The 15307-nt window shown below is 34.6% G+C and overlaps 1 protein-coding gene across 1 annotated transcript; it reads right to left on the reverse strand.

Annotated features, from left to right (window-relative positions):
* Window positions 1-3831: 3831 nt before the first annotated feature.
* On the reverse strand, window positions 3832-6781 carry LOC134846476 (uncharacterized). Its single transcript, XM_063863849.1, has 3 exons — window positions 5751-6781; window positions 4718-5262; window positions 3832-4103 (listed from the first exon to the last, which is right to left on the reverse strand). Exons 1-3 carry the CDS (start codon window positions 6202-6204, stop codon window positions 3882-3884), a joined length of 1221 nt encoding a protein of 406 aa, XP_063719919.1. The 5' UTR covers window positions 6205-6781; the 3' UTR covers window positions 3832-3881.
* Between the last annotated feature and the right edge of the window lie 8526 nt (window positions 6782-15307).

Here is a 15307-nt window from a genome sequence, read left to right on the forward strand (position 1 = left end):
GAAATTATGATCCCATAACCCAAATGTATATTTTTTGTCCCATCACCAAGACCTTCAACGCAGAAGAATCCCGACTCTTCCTTATCCCACACGAGTTTGTACAACCTATAGAAATCCCCATTTTAGAATTCATCCATAACACTAAATTCAATCACAAATTATATAATCTATTCCAAAACACACCTTATGAATTTGCAGTTGGCACTGAAGAACTAACCACCATTAAAGCACTTCAATTGCTTTGGCCACTACTTCAAACTAAAAATATCATCCGCATTTTAGCTAAATTACTAACAACTTCAGATCTCATCCACGACATCTTCCCCCACGGTTTCTTCCCCGACGACTAACAGGTAAGTATGAATTATATATATTACTAACTAATTAAAATATTAGAAACTCACCATTCTTTATCCATGTTTTCTTTAGAATTCAACGATTCATCCAACGATCATCTGAAAAATTCACAAAAGAAAAATAAAAAATAGCAAACTTCTTCAAAACTGTTTAAAACCCTATTAAATTTTTGCACCAAAAATTAAATAAATATAATACCAATGCAGTAATTTAATTTATAAATTTTCCCCCCACAAGCAGTAAATCTAAAAATGATGAAAATTTGTAACTTAATTTTCCCCAACAACTAGCAGTAAAATTAAAAATTCTATGTAATAAATTGATAAAACGAAAATGCAGTACTAACCTTTTGATACTTCCATTCATTCGCACAAACATTCTATCCACACTCGCACAGCTCGCCCACGAAGAATTGTTTAAAATAATGAATTTCAGTTTCAAGCTTTCACACTCGATAACTCTAACACAAGATAACACGTTTCAAACTTTCCTTTAACCCGGTTGGAAAGGAATTATACACTAAACAACACTAACCAACGCAGCTTACTAAACACCACAAATCATAGAATAACAGCATGACTAAGAAAAGGAAACCAACGGTACCCAAACCGGATTAACCCAGTTTAAAACTGGATAATTTATTCTTTTGAAGACTACTATAAAGTCTAAAAAAGAAATAATAAAACACAAAAAAGTCAAAAGACAAACCCATACCACAAACAAATTGATTTTTGAAAAAAGGACACAACCAACGAGACATAAGAAAAACCACAACAAACCCAACATAAAACGTTGTCACATAACAGGACCTCTCACAAAAACCGCATGCAATCATACTCCCACTCCTGGCCTAACCCACCAGGAAGGACGTCCTGAGCATGCTCTATAGCCGGCCTATCCCACCGCGCTACATCCACGCTTTGTGACCACACTCCTATTTTTAATAAGAGCTACTCAAGGGTGAGTAACTCTTCAAAATAACTGAACTAAAACAAAAAGCTTTTGTGAAAACAACTAACCAAAATCATAATTAAAAAACATTAAACTAATAAAAGTTTTATAAAATTTAAATTATATTATGCAATATATAGATCAGCATACAACACCAAAGACGAACATCCAAAGACAAAATGAACCCACTACACTCGAAAAAGAATGGCCAACCACAATCAATATGCCGCCCACAATCACAACTCAAAGGATTTAGAGTACGACTCGACTTCACAGAAAAGGACTTCATTGAACTAGACCAATGACCACCTCGATGTTCAAGTATACGTACAGATCCGAGTAACCAGGCATCCCCTCCACGCACAATCTCCACGCCATTCCCAGACAAGATCAAAACACAAAGAAGTTCTCATCAATGAAACAGAAAAACCTGACATAGCCAACCATTCTGAAATCAGATTTGAGTTTGTTGCGAAAACCCAGTCGTTGTCATGAGATGACACAACGATCGAACCTGGAACTTCTCTAACAAGAGAACCCAGAAGAAATATGATTTTCGCCTAACACCAACGTCCATCATCCATCCTTTGAATTACAGAAAGACTATTCTAAAAAACTCTGTAAAACCCGGATGGGTGGAACCTGATCTAAACTACATTTTATGATTGGATAAATTAGATATTTTACCAATGTAAAGTATTTAATATTAACCAATCATGATCCATCTGACTAACAATCCACTTATTTGTAAGTGCTGAAATTACTTGTAATTTCAGCACCAGAGAGATTTGAATTTAACTTAGAAGTTAGTTGAACTCTCCCGAGTACTTCAGCAGCCGCAATAAACCAGTATACCCTAGATCTATTGAGCCTAGCAGAGACTAGTTAAACAACCTGAGACTAGATAGTATAAGAGTAAGATTAGGACCGGTATTAGACTAAGAAGTTGCACGAATCTATCCGGCCGAAAATAAGATAGCGTGACGAGCAGACGGTGTACCCTATCCGAAATTACTCTATGAGTTATACGCTTCGGTCATAACTCAGCATGTTATCCAAAATTATTCTTCTAAATTGAATTTGGGCAATTCTATTACTTGTTTTATCGAGTCGCTTGTCTAATTCAATATTAGTTTGTTTTTCTGCTCTTAGACCATTCTGCTCATAAGTGGCCACCATTTTTTCAACGGTGGCGCAGCCGGGTAATTAATTATTTGACAAAGTTTTCCAAAATTTTCCGAAGCAATTTGCTGGCTTCCTTTTTTTGAAACTAAACCTTAGCGCCAGTAACTTCGGGAGAGCGGTAAAAACTTGATGATAGATGTTTATTCTAAGACAGGGTTGAGGGAAGTTAGAAAAATAGGACAATTTAATGAAACATAAATCCATCTGATGAAAATAAAGCTGGGAATTTTACTACTGGCAGAATCCTAAAACATAGGGGTACTTCTTCAAATTCAAATTGAGAATTTACAATAAAATTATTTGAAATTATCAACTTATTATTCGACTTTGGTTTGCCTCTCGTGAATTCTGGCTTTAAAATAAAATAATTGCATTAATCGGCGTTGTTTGACCTTTTGCATTTAGTTAATGTATTTTTTGGAGTTGAGCTTCGTTTTGGTTTACAAGCAGGTTTTTCACAGAAATCGATAGACGGAAGTTTTCTGATAGACGGAAGTTTTCTGAATAGACGGAGGTTTTAGTTCTATAATCTATGTCCTATCTTTTCTGTTATAATCATTGCTATTAAAAGCCTTTTCAAGCGCTTTTCTGATAGATTATAATAAGAAAAAGTGAAAAGATTATTAAAGATTGTTGATTTATTTCCGTCTATTAAAAAATCAACAATGGTTTTCAGGCACAGAGCTGAGAAATCTGCTCTAAAACCTATTACAACCTCAAAAAACACAAACCACGCGACAAATAATTCGGTGATTTTAATAGTTTGAGAATTAAAAAGCCTTGGTATAAGTTTTCAAGGTATTTTTGAGATTAAAAGAATATTTTTACGCGGAAAATAATTAAGCAGAAAATTCTTCCCGATTATTTATGGTTAAAAGACGAAATGAAAAATGGGAAAAACAGGAAAGTTAGTTGCTTTATGTACAATTTGATTCAAATTTTTTCAGGAGAATTAAATTATTTCTTTTGTTTGTTTCTTTCTTTCTTTCTTTCTTTCCTTCTTCCTTTCTTTATTTCTTTCCTATTTACTTTTCGGTCATTTGAGCATTGAGTGCTTCTCTCGTGAGAATAGCCCACAAAAATTTTTTCAGCCCATTGAATCTACCTAAAAAAATAATATTGGAAAATGCATTGCAATTATTTCATTGAAAAACCCTTGAGTGGTTGATTAGATTGCAAAAAAAAACATTGAACAACATTTTAAACTTTTGAACTCAATTGAGCCGTCTCATCAAGTTTCTAGACCTTTTTCTGTAAAAATTTACGTTCGCTTTTTTCAATTTTAAGAAACATGCAGGTCAAAAGATAGCTGAAAACTTTTGAGGCGTTGTCCAAGAAATCTGTAGCTAACTATATACACATACGAGAGGCAATGAGCCGATGGATGACTAATCCTTAAAAGCCAAATAGCAAGAAACTGCGACTACAAGAATGACAGCTAGAGAAATGTAGCCGAGAATCTGGCATGTCTTCTTACATCCCCTCCCACACTCCTCGGAGGGGTCGTAGTCGGAAGTGATGGAATCTCTATCTGTGACTGGGTCTCGTTTCTTAGAAGCGCCCGCTCCTCTTGTTCCGTCTCCTCCGAGGCCGCCATCGCCACTAACATCCTGCAAAGGACTCAATGGTCAAGTCATTCGAAAACAGAAAAGCTCAACAGAAAAAATCGGCAATAGTACTTAACTACCTCTGCTGTAAAGATTATCGATTGATACATGCAGGCAGTGGCGGATCTAGGATTTTTTCGAGGTAAAGGGGGGGGGGCGGATTTTCAAAAAACTTTTTTTTAGTTCGACCAAATTGATTTTCGAACTCTCACAAGCACTGTTTTGTCCTTGTTTTGGCCAAATTTTCTGCGCCGCAGGCAAAGTTTTGAAAAAACAGGCCAAAAGAGGCGTTTTTAGGCACTATTTGGAAAACTTTGATTAAAAAAATCGCGTTTTTTCGACGCGCTACCCCCTCAAAATTAGTATATATTGGCGCCGAAGGCGCCTTTAGAAAACTTTTAGGGTCCATCACCAAAGACCCTTTGGGTCGGCAGGGGGTCTTATCCCTGAGGAAAAGGCGTCCCCCCTAAATTCGCTGGTAGTTTTCGTTCTATAGTGGTCAAACCGATGTAGGGAAATTTTTGCCAATTATGAAGTATCTATTTTATTTTTGCGTCACCTTTTTGATAAAACTGAAAACTTATTACTGGCTGAAGAAAGTGAAATATATATGTGACCTTCATCTCTATGGCAGAGGGGTCATTGTCCACCACTACTGTGACCTCTATGTGTCTCCTCCAGTAAAGGTCACTTTCCTCGTGGGTGAGAACAGACGCCTTCCTCATCTCCTGGTAATCTGTGTGATCAACTGTCAGTTCAACACTATTCTGAGGTGTGACGTTGCTCTTCAACCTATCACTCACGAACACGTCATCCTCGGTTATCGTGACGTCACAAGTCGAAATTTCATCGTTGCTTGCGGAAAACTGCTCGTTATTTTTTATTTCACGCTCATGCACAGGTGTTGTGACGTCTCGGCGGCTCGACTGTGATGTCGGCTTCCGAATTCGGACGAATGAGACACGTCTCTGTCTTAGGACTTTGCAAGAAGGCTCCCATTGGAGGAAGAGAGAAGGTAGATTCTGGGTACCCTGGGGGTCGGCTAGAACCGACTGAGACTGAGGTAGAGATTTGAACTCGCTGAAGGAGCTGTAGCCACTCGACTCTCCGAATGACGAAGAGGTGTCGGCTGATCTTTCAATCCGTGATTTTTTGCAACAAGCTGAAATTTACACTCTTGATAAAGTTTAAAGAACTTTTAAGTAATTTGAATTTCCTCATGTGCCTAAGTTTACAGGCCAATATAATTTTTCAACAGACTCGTGAATCCTTTGTTTTGCTTGGAGACGATTTCTGGTTGAACACTTTAAGGCGCTTGAAATCTTTGAAATAAATGACCTTTATAAAATAGTTCATTTTAATTAAATTTTTTCACCTGTTAATTAGAAATGAAAGTACCTTTTCAGGGTATTAAGAACGTTTTCACTCACGAATAGTAAAAAATAATACTAAACCTCCTCTTGCTGGGGCCCCAAAAATTAATTTCAAAATTTGGAGAGAAAATGAATTTTCTCTTATCTTATATTCAAAGACAAATGTGACAAAAATATTCATGATCACAATTGAGCTACAGTCGCTGTTTTTCTTTAAGCCGTTTTAAATTTTTTCAAGCCGTTTTTTGTGAGCTAGTAAGCTGAAAAAAGGGATAACCTGATTTTTCCACAATTGTTTTCAAAAAATCTTTCCCCGTCTCTTTTTCGAATTGCTCGTAAGGCGATATCTCCATACTCGTGAAGGAAAGAGACCGATTCAGCCATCTGTGCTCGGGTTTCAACTCGGATCGGACATCGGAAAAATCCGAGAGGGACATTGTGTCCAAGTTTTCCTGCGTTACGTCATCGTATAAATCCGAACACAGCATACGACCATCCGAATCAATTCTCTTCAGTTGTAGAATTGTTTCCTCGAAAGCTTGTAGTGATTGGTACAGACCAAACTGGTCGAGTGCATTGGTAAAATAACTCGTCGGCTCAATTGGGCCCTCAACCGACCATCGGTTACCCGTGTTGTCGACTGCATACGGCCGAATATCGCTGGGTAAGTTGTCGTCTTCTTCGTTGGATTCTATTGAGGCACTTTCCTTTACCCTGTTTAGCGTCGACATTTCTCCACAGGTCCCAAAAATTTATAATTCAAAGCACATTATTAGTAAAAACAGAAATTGACTTATTTTTCGATGTCGTTTTTTTATTTACATTTGAATATATAAAATGGCGAATTTATTCAAAAATAAATTCATACCGCATACTTGAAGAATAATTGGGAAAAATAAAGCGCGGGGCTTCGTTAGTGAGTTTTTCTCCTTCTAAAACAATAGAACGTTGCTTTACATTGACTGAAAAGCTATTTTAATTGTCGAACATCTTTTTGTAGAGGAAGCAGATAAAAAAGCTCTATACGTTTGCGAGCGGAAATAGAATGCGAGAGTTTTTAACCTGTTGCCTTCTGGAGAAAAAAAGACACCCACATATTTTCTAGCCAAAAATTGAGTTCAACCATTAAGTTCATTGATAAGTTTTTGCTGTAGCCCTCATAATTTTTGACACTCTTTGCCAAATAAACTAAAATCTTCCTAACTGCTGGGAAAAACTTCAGTATTCGAAAAGAATCATACCATTAACTGTAATTTTAAACAAATTGGTAATGGAATGTAAGGTAAGTTATGCGGTCTAAAAACGTATTCTAAATAGTGGCGGTTTTGTACTATAATGGCAAAAAAACTAGAAGGTTGGAAATGGATTAAGTTTAACCATGTAAATTTAAGAGAAACTAGAAACAGGAAACAAACGTGGAAAATATAGCAAAATTCACCTCACAGAATGGCGTAATATAACTTTGAAGAAGGTTTGCTTCAAATTCTATCATCGCTTGCGTCCGTTGTGACGAAAAAAAACGCCATTTGCAGTTTGAAAGAACCCATTTTCAAATGAATTGAACCCAATTTAACGGATGAGCTATTTATAGAGCTTTTATTTTGACGATGGAACAAATCAAAGAAGCGAAGCAGCAAAAAATAACCGAAAGCAGCGCCAGTCGTTCTTCAAAGATCGATAGGAGCGAAAATCTTTTGAAGGTTGATTCAGTTTCTTAATTGTTTCGTAATTACACAATTGCTTTCAAATTTTGTTTTTGTTCAGGTCGCTAACAAAGCCGACAAACCCTGATATTTTTCCAATAGCCTCAATACTATTCCAAAAATGCGTATCATACAATTCCATTATTGCAGTCTATTAAAATAAATGCTCAATCAAACAAATTCTATTGATAAAAACTGTTTAATAAACATTTTCCACAAACAAAAATTCAGACAGCCTTTAAATTCGTTTTTATGTAATTTTGAATAAACTTTTTGCCGTTTTATTTCCTGATTGAGAGTCCTAGGTTTGTCAACAATTCATGTTTTTTGCATGTGAAAACTGCTTGTCATACAATTTCTAATCATGGGAAAAAGCTAGTCATGCCATCTTTATCATTTTTCCATGGAAGGGTATTTAATTGTATGATAATCTTTCTTCCCTTAACGAAAATTGTACGACTAAGATTTGTTGGCAACCCGGGAAGCGCGAGCCAACAACGCTAAATTTTGTTTAAAAACTTCAGAAAAAACGGAAAAATATTTCATCGAATCATTGAACTATTTTAATCTAAAAACTACGGGTCGTAAAGGCCTAAAAATGAAGCTCGAAATAAACTCCGCCTTATGAAAATAAGCTGGAAAATTTTTTCCAAAAAACACTGCCCATGTGAAAAAACCCAAACAGGAGCTTCAGAAAAACAAAACAAAGCTGGAGATAATTTCTAAAAAAAAACAAACCCCGTCCAAATTTTCTAAAGAGTCATTTTTTTCTCAGAGAAGAAAACAAAAAACAATTTTGATAGAAGCATTGTCGCAAGCAGAAACTTTTGACCGAATAGGCGGAGCTTTTATTTTGGCGCGCGCTTTCCCATCAAGTATAATAATATCGCGTCACAGGTAAATTTACAAAAAAGAAGGACTGGTCAGCCATAAAATGACTTTTTAAAGTTTTTGTCTGAAAATTGCGTTTTTTGGCATGCGCTAGCCCCTCAAAATATTTAGATTTCTTTTCAAGTTCGAATTTCCAAAAAACTATTTTTATTTGATATCTGTAGCTCGATTAGAGAAGCCAAAATTACACGCAGCTAAATAATGCAGCTACATAACGCTGATCTTCAGCTCTAATACTTTCCTCCCAACCTATTTTCCTCCCAATCTATTTACTTGAAGCCTAATTTCAGAATTGGATATAATAGAAATATAATCAAGTAGGCTACCACAAATATTCCGAGTGGTTTTTTTCAATTTGCCATAAATTTACAAATTTACGAAACAAAAACCGATATTTTTCGTATTTTTGCGTTCAAGTCATAAATGATTTTATTTTGATATAACAAAAATGGTCAAAATTGGTTTGCATTTGATCCGTTTTTATGATACCCCTAATAAGATAAATTTTTGCAAATCAAACTCGAAATTGTGTTGATTTTAAGTTGAATTTGGTATCAGGGCTTAAACCAGAGCCCATAATTAGCTCAAGAAGCCCAATTGCAATGATGCAGAGAAATTGTAGAAACCGACCGCATTCGATTTTGTATTTATGCGGTTCATGCGGACAAACTGACGAAAAAATTGAAAAATAATTATTTTGAGTTATTGTAGAACAAATTGCTTTAGCTTCTCATAAAATATGAAACAGAAAGTTTTGAAGAAAAATCTATGCAATTTTGTATTACAAGATTTAACTTCTGTTTTCCATCCAACCGTTTTAGATTTGAAAAACTGGCCAAAACAGATACCTTTACTGAACTGAGCATATTGGTCGAAAATAAGCTTTGATTTTGTAATTTTTGCTGATAAAACCGTTATGATTTCAAGCTGTGCTCTGGATACGCGCATCGTTTGATGTGTGTAGGTCACTAGAATCCAGAGAAGAGTCTCCAATTATGCTTAAACTTTGTTCAGAGATCAAAAGAATCAGAAGAAAGATCGAAGAGAGGGTCTTCTGCGGAACCCGCTCACAATTCACAAAGGACCAATTAACGTCAGAGTTTATTTAAAACGTCATTTACTTTCAGTTGAACATAGCCAACAAACAGCCGGACAAAAGACAATGAAACCAAAAAAAATTAGACTGTGTTTTGAAAAACTTTTATTGTCTATTTAAAAAATACATGTGGTCTTGAAGGTTTTTGAATTTCAAGAAAATCTGATGATTAAAATTTTGTTTTAATCAAAGTTAACTCAATTTGAAAAACTGAATAGTTAAGTGAAATTTTGTTTTGCTGTGAAACCTGAAAACTAAATTCAACTTTCGTAACTAGAATTTGATCACAATTTTGGTGATTCTTACGTCTTAATAGTGCACGCTTGAGGCCACAATCCAATATTTTTTTGAAAGCATATGCATTTTAAACACGACAAAATGATTTCATTGTTTTACACCAGTCGACAAACTTAAATGCAAGGTCAAGTTTTTATTCTCTGAAAAGCCTAATTGAAGGACCATTTTAGACAATATTTACTTTGAATTTTTCAAAAAAGTTATATTTACCGATGCAAAATATCTAAAGTACCCTCTCTGAAAGTCTCAATTTTTAATTTGAAGCACTTACGATTATTTTTGGGTCTGAAAAAGCCAGTTTTCGTTATCCGCACTGAGTATTTCTACTTCGCGTGAAAAAGTAAGAAAAAGCCGTTGTTAGTGAAATTTCCTCTTTATTTGTTTCAAATTTCTCGCTGAGAAGGTTTCACGTCGCGCCAAAAAATTTAAGGCTGATGAGAAAAATTGGCGTTTTCAGACCCGGATTACATTGGTAAGTCAATAATAGTGTCATAGAGGGTAGCTCTGATACTTTGATCTTGGTCTTTGTAAAGATTTTGATTGATTTCAACATGAAAATTAACCAAAATCATCCTTGAAAACAGGTATTTGAAAGACAAAAACAAAAATTTGCGCTCAATTATGCCCAGTAGTGTAAAATGACACGCGAGACAGAAAAGATTTTCTATAATTGTTTCCCCTTTTTTTGCTAGTTTCCATTCTGTTTTATGTAACATTTTACGCTGTGTTCCCTCAGACTTTCCATTTTTATTATTAACATTTATTTGCATTATCATTATCCTTATCATTATGATTAAGATTATTATGATTGTTAGTATTAGAATTATTAACATCATTGGATCTTCTTAATATTCTTACCCCCTCCCGACAATATTATTTACTAGAGAATCTCCATCCGTTTAAATAAATAAAGTAAATTAGCATTCTGTTGAGAAATCGAATTTTCCTGCATTCTGATTGGGCAAAAATTAACCAACTTAATCGATGTAACAACCTCTCTCCTTTTCTCAAAAAGGGTTGCCGGAGTTGTTACTTAAATCCTTAGTACTATTAATTTGATTATGTTTATTTTGATTGTTATTATGGTTATTAGGATTATTTTTGTTATGATTATGATGCTTTTTATTTTTTTTAATGATTATTGTTTCGAATATTATGATTATGATTATTATGGTTATGCTAACAATGATTTTCATGATAATAATTATTATTATGGTTATCATTTTTGTACATCTGCAAAACTTTTCTTATAATAACAATATATTGTTTCCAGTATAGATTCACATTGATCAATAAATTTTATATAAATGACCACTTGACAGACCCCAATCTGGGAGATCGTCATTAGACAATTTATGCCTGTTTTCAGACGTCTCTGCGAGCTTGTACTATTAGTTACAGTCTCTCTTCACATCTTCGTTTGCCTATCTTTCCTTCCCCCACCTTTTCTAGTTTGTCCGATTGCAAACAATTTTTGCGTGAAACTGGTTTTTTGTAATGCAAGTTTTTGTCTGAATTATAACCAAGTGAAATTATAATAGAACCACGTAGAGGGCGCAGGCTTGCCTTCTCCAAACTATTTCCTAACATCAGAGCGCAAAAAAAAGACAAATTTTAATTCGGAGGTGGTGTAATACCACCGTTTTTTTTGTTACAGTAGTATAGAATGAAAGTTTTCTAAGAAAATAGAAAGAAAACTTTTAGTTAGAAATTTGAAAAATTAAATAAGAAAATTTTGGTGAGATTTAAACATTTATTAATTTTATTAACTTTTTCATTCCTATTATTGTGGTCTCTACAAACTTATGGAGAAAGTTGTTAATTCTATTCCGTTCATTTTGCTAATCATATCAAAAAATCGGGAAAAAGTTTGAGAAACAATTGTAGAGTTTTCGTGTTTTACTAGCAATTGAAAAGTTATGGTGTTTCTCAGAGTTGATAACTAATTTCACGTTCACCGCGAATAACTAATTTCACGTTCAACGTTCACGTTCACCGCGAGTCACCAATTTACGTTCACCGCAAATAATTTCACAGAGAGGTTTTAAGTATAATTGAAGCACTTTTACGTAATATAATTTTTTTTTACGCGAAATGCATATATATTGATTCGATTTTTTTCTCGAAAGTTAAGAATCTAATTAATCTGTTAGTGTTGAGATCAATCTTGTCAAGGTTTGATTTGGACCCGTATTTCAACAAGCAATATTGAACAACAGGTTTAATGTATGTTTGGTAAAACTGGTTCAGTTACATTTTATTCAAAATTTTATGCAATTGATATACGAATTCTCAGATTTAATTAAAATTAGTACTAAAAATATCAATGTGATCTATGAGTTTCAGTTTTTTAACGAGATACAAATTCAAATTTTTGAAAAGGGTTTTTGTTCTATGTCTTTGTTATTCATTTTAATTGAGTGGTTGATTTTTTGCCATTCCGGTTTGTGAACTTAACTGTTTTATTTTTATATAAGTTCAAAGTCAGCTTGCTTTCGTCGACCCATTCCTTTGCTTTTGTCAATGCATTTTCATGGTCTTCAATCACTATTGATTTTTCAGTCTGAGTTTTAATGGCTTTATCATCGGCATAGCGATAAACATTTGTAATTGCATTGAATTTTGGTTTACCATTAATAAACTAAATGAAAAGTAGAGGTCCTAGGATTGAGCCTTGCGTTACTCCGTCTTTTATTTTTTCACTTTGCGATTTGGTCTGTTGATGCTAACAAACTGATTACGTTCTAATAAAAATGTAACTAGAATGTCATATGCTGTTCGTCTTATACTGTAATCACAACATTTGTTTAACAGAAGCTTGTGATCAACATAATAAAAACTTTTCCTAATTCAACAAAAGTACACTGAATTTCAAAAGTTGGGTTGTTCCAATCAAATCAAACTTGTTCCAAAAGCAACAGTACTTCTGTCTAAATCCGAACTGAGATTGATCCAATATGTTTTGGTGATTAACATAATGTAAAGTTCTATTGTATAAAAATCGTTCTAGTATTTTTTCAAAGACAGGTAAGAGTAATATTGGTCCAAAACCGGAAAGTTCGGGTTCATTTGCCTCTTTCAGTGTAGATATCTTTTTTGCATTTTTTTAGTTCGGAAAATGTCGTTGTCAAAACACTTCTTGAGGACGGGCTCAAGTTGTTCTCTTATTGAAAGAATGAAAGCATGATTGATGTTGTGGCAACCCAGGCTGAATTTCAATTTCAAACTTTCCAAGATTTGTTTATTTTCATAGCTTTTCACTGGTCTCAAAAGTATTGATTTTTCAATATCTTTTTTGCTGTTTTGTCTGTTGTGTGGATTATGGAAAGCATTTGCTAATTTTTTGCCATTGTCAGCAAAATAGTTGTTGAATGAATCTGCATCTGAGATAGTGTTCTCTATGTTAAATCGCTTATTTTTAGCAGTCCCAGTGAGATTGTTAAACAGTTGAAAAAATTCGTTTTTTTTTGCGGCTTGCGTCTGCAGTTTGTTCTGATAAAAATCTTTTTTCCATTTTGCTATAAGTTTTTTCAGTTTGAATTTTTTCACTTGCCACATTTAAATGATGATTAACCAAAAAATGATCTGAAATCGATGTTTTCCTTGCCGTACTGCTGCCTTTGTGACTTAAAAAAAAAACAAATTTATGCTTGTTTTGACTTCATTTTTACCCTTGTAGCTTCTTTGGTTTTCATGCAGAAAAGTTCAATCTCCATCAATTAGCTACTAAATTAATTCCATTTTTTTGGGCTATTCATACTTACTAAATTGAAGTCTCGCATACAATTTGATAAGATCTTGGGTCAACACTAAATCTCACGCACGAAGATACCTACACCTCCGCCCATTTTCTTCCTATCACTACTCTCGATGTTTTTTGTATCCTTCTAATAAGCACAATAATTTAAGATACTCCAGTTTCAAACATGTTTCCGTTGCACATATTCATGGAGTTGTTCAATCTGAACCTGCAACTCATCGACTTTTTTCTAATAGAGCGAATAATTTGAAGTAAAACAATATTTTTGGTATTTTTTGTTTCTCCTAGCCTGCATGATTTGATATAAAAATTAAGTAGAGCTATCTTCGCTTGACCCAGTTTGTATTCTGCCCTAAAGTTCAATTTTTCAATAATTATTTTGTTGTACCACTAATTTTTGAAGTAACCTTATGCTGCAGGTTGCTACTATGCAAAATTTACCTTTAAGATTTTTTTCTTTGTTAATTTGTTTTTACGAAGCACTTTCCTTGCACAATCACAAGGATGCATCGTATCAGTGATTTCAAGAACCCCTGCTCTGGCTCTAAAGCTGCAAATCACAGCGAGCCAGAACGCCCTGCGTAGTCACAGGAAGGCTGAAAAAACTGCTCTTCCTATGTTCAATTTAGTCACCTAAAATAAAAAAAACGCTATTCGCTTTGCAAACTAAAACCAAAAAAACGCAGATTTTCTTTCTGGTGTATTATAAAAAAAAAACAAAAAAAGAAATCGAAGCCTAGCAGTTTGGGTTCTTTTTCAATAGGTGCTAATGGTTATTAAGTTTCAAGTACGTTACGAATTCGACGAAAAAAAAATTTTGCATAGTTTCAAATCAGTTCCTGCCGAGTTCGTCTTTCATAATATCTTCTCTTTAAAAAAAACAGGTTTTTTTCAGTTTATCTTGGTCATTTATATAGTTGACTTTAACAAATTTTCGTTTATTTTTAGTGTCATTGATGGCCACTGATACAACGCAGTTATTGGTAACCGTCCTCATTGCACGTTTCGCCGCCTGTGCTCTTATTTCGGCTTCCGTTGCAGGAAGTCGTTAAAACACATTTTTTATTGGGTTTTTTTATTTCGCAGAATTCGTCTCGCGTGAAATACTCTATCTTTGTCCGAAAAATTCTAAAATTTGCTTATCACACTCAGAAAGATACCATGAGTGTTTATTGGTAGTACTTGGCATGCTTTTATTTTTTGTGTTTCAGCGTTATTCTCAAAAACTACCAAAAATTCGCAGTGTTTCCTCAGAGGCGTCTGAAACTCTCTTAGCATCAAACAACGGGCTTAGAATAACTACACAGTTTTTGCTAGTACACCGTTTTTGGGTCTTGGACAATCATCCATGTTTGTTTTTTGCTTTTTCTGTAGAAGTTCAATCCGTTTTTGTTGTTCCTCAGTCAGGGCTCTTGGTTTAACAACCTCGTTTAATACATCAACTATTTTATCCCCCTCAACTCGATTTGTACTCACGGATACCCCTCCTTGCTGGTCACTAAGGACGGCATCCATGGTGTCGTCCACGATTGGTGCCATAGCTTCTTGAATGTTCGTTTACAAAAAAATATAAGCAAAGCTTTAAACAAACTAAACTTTTCAATCTTTAAAGGTCTTCAGAAAAAATTCAAATTTCAGTTCAAATTCATGCTTATTTGTTGAAAATCAACCGACTGTTTCGCAACCTCAACGTCAAAAGACTGTTTCTCAATCTCAACGTCATCGTCAACGTTATAGTGGTAATGCGTGGTAAAGCATAGTGGTAAGGCGTTCACTTTGTGATCGTAAGATCGTGTAATCGATCCCCTGCCACGGCAATGATAGTGTTTGAGAACGAACTCTCACTTGACCTCCAGCCTCAGGTCTACCACAGCCTGACCAATTTCGGCTGCAATAGTGGTACCACGTGATAGTTCTAGACGCAAAAAAAAACGACCTTGAGTCGCAAAAAAAGAGCTTGGCTCAACAAATTAACTCAGTCAGGAATGTGAGGAAATAGGAGAACTTCAGTATGCTTAGACAAGCTGCAAAGCCTTTGGTAGATCCTCTGCGAATCGCAGGAACGACAATTATTATTATACTTCTTA

The sequence above is a fragment of the Symsagittifera roscoffensis genome, chromosome 5, assembly GCF_963678635.1.
Source record: "Symsagittifera roscoffensis chromosome 5, txSymRosc1.1, whole genome shotgun sequence".
Lineage (NCBI taxonomy): Eukaryota > Metazoa > Xenacoelomorpha > Acoela > Convolutidae > Symsagittifera > Symsagittifera roscoffensis.

Bases quoted from the DNA above. Each gene is read 5' to 3' on its own strand.
- LOC134846476 (XM_063863849.1), bottom strand. From the start codon at position 6,204: ATGTCGACGCTAAACAGGGTAAAGGAAAGTGCCTCAATAGAATCCAAC. The intron at 5,263-5,750 runs GTTATCCCTTTT...TGTAAATTTCAG, and splicing joins AACAATTGTGGAAAAATCAG to CTTGTTGCAAAAAATCACGG. The intron at 4,104-4,717 runs GTCACATATATA...AGTCCTTTGCAG, and splicing joins CCTCTGCCATAGAGATGAAG to GATGTTAGTGGCGATGGCGG.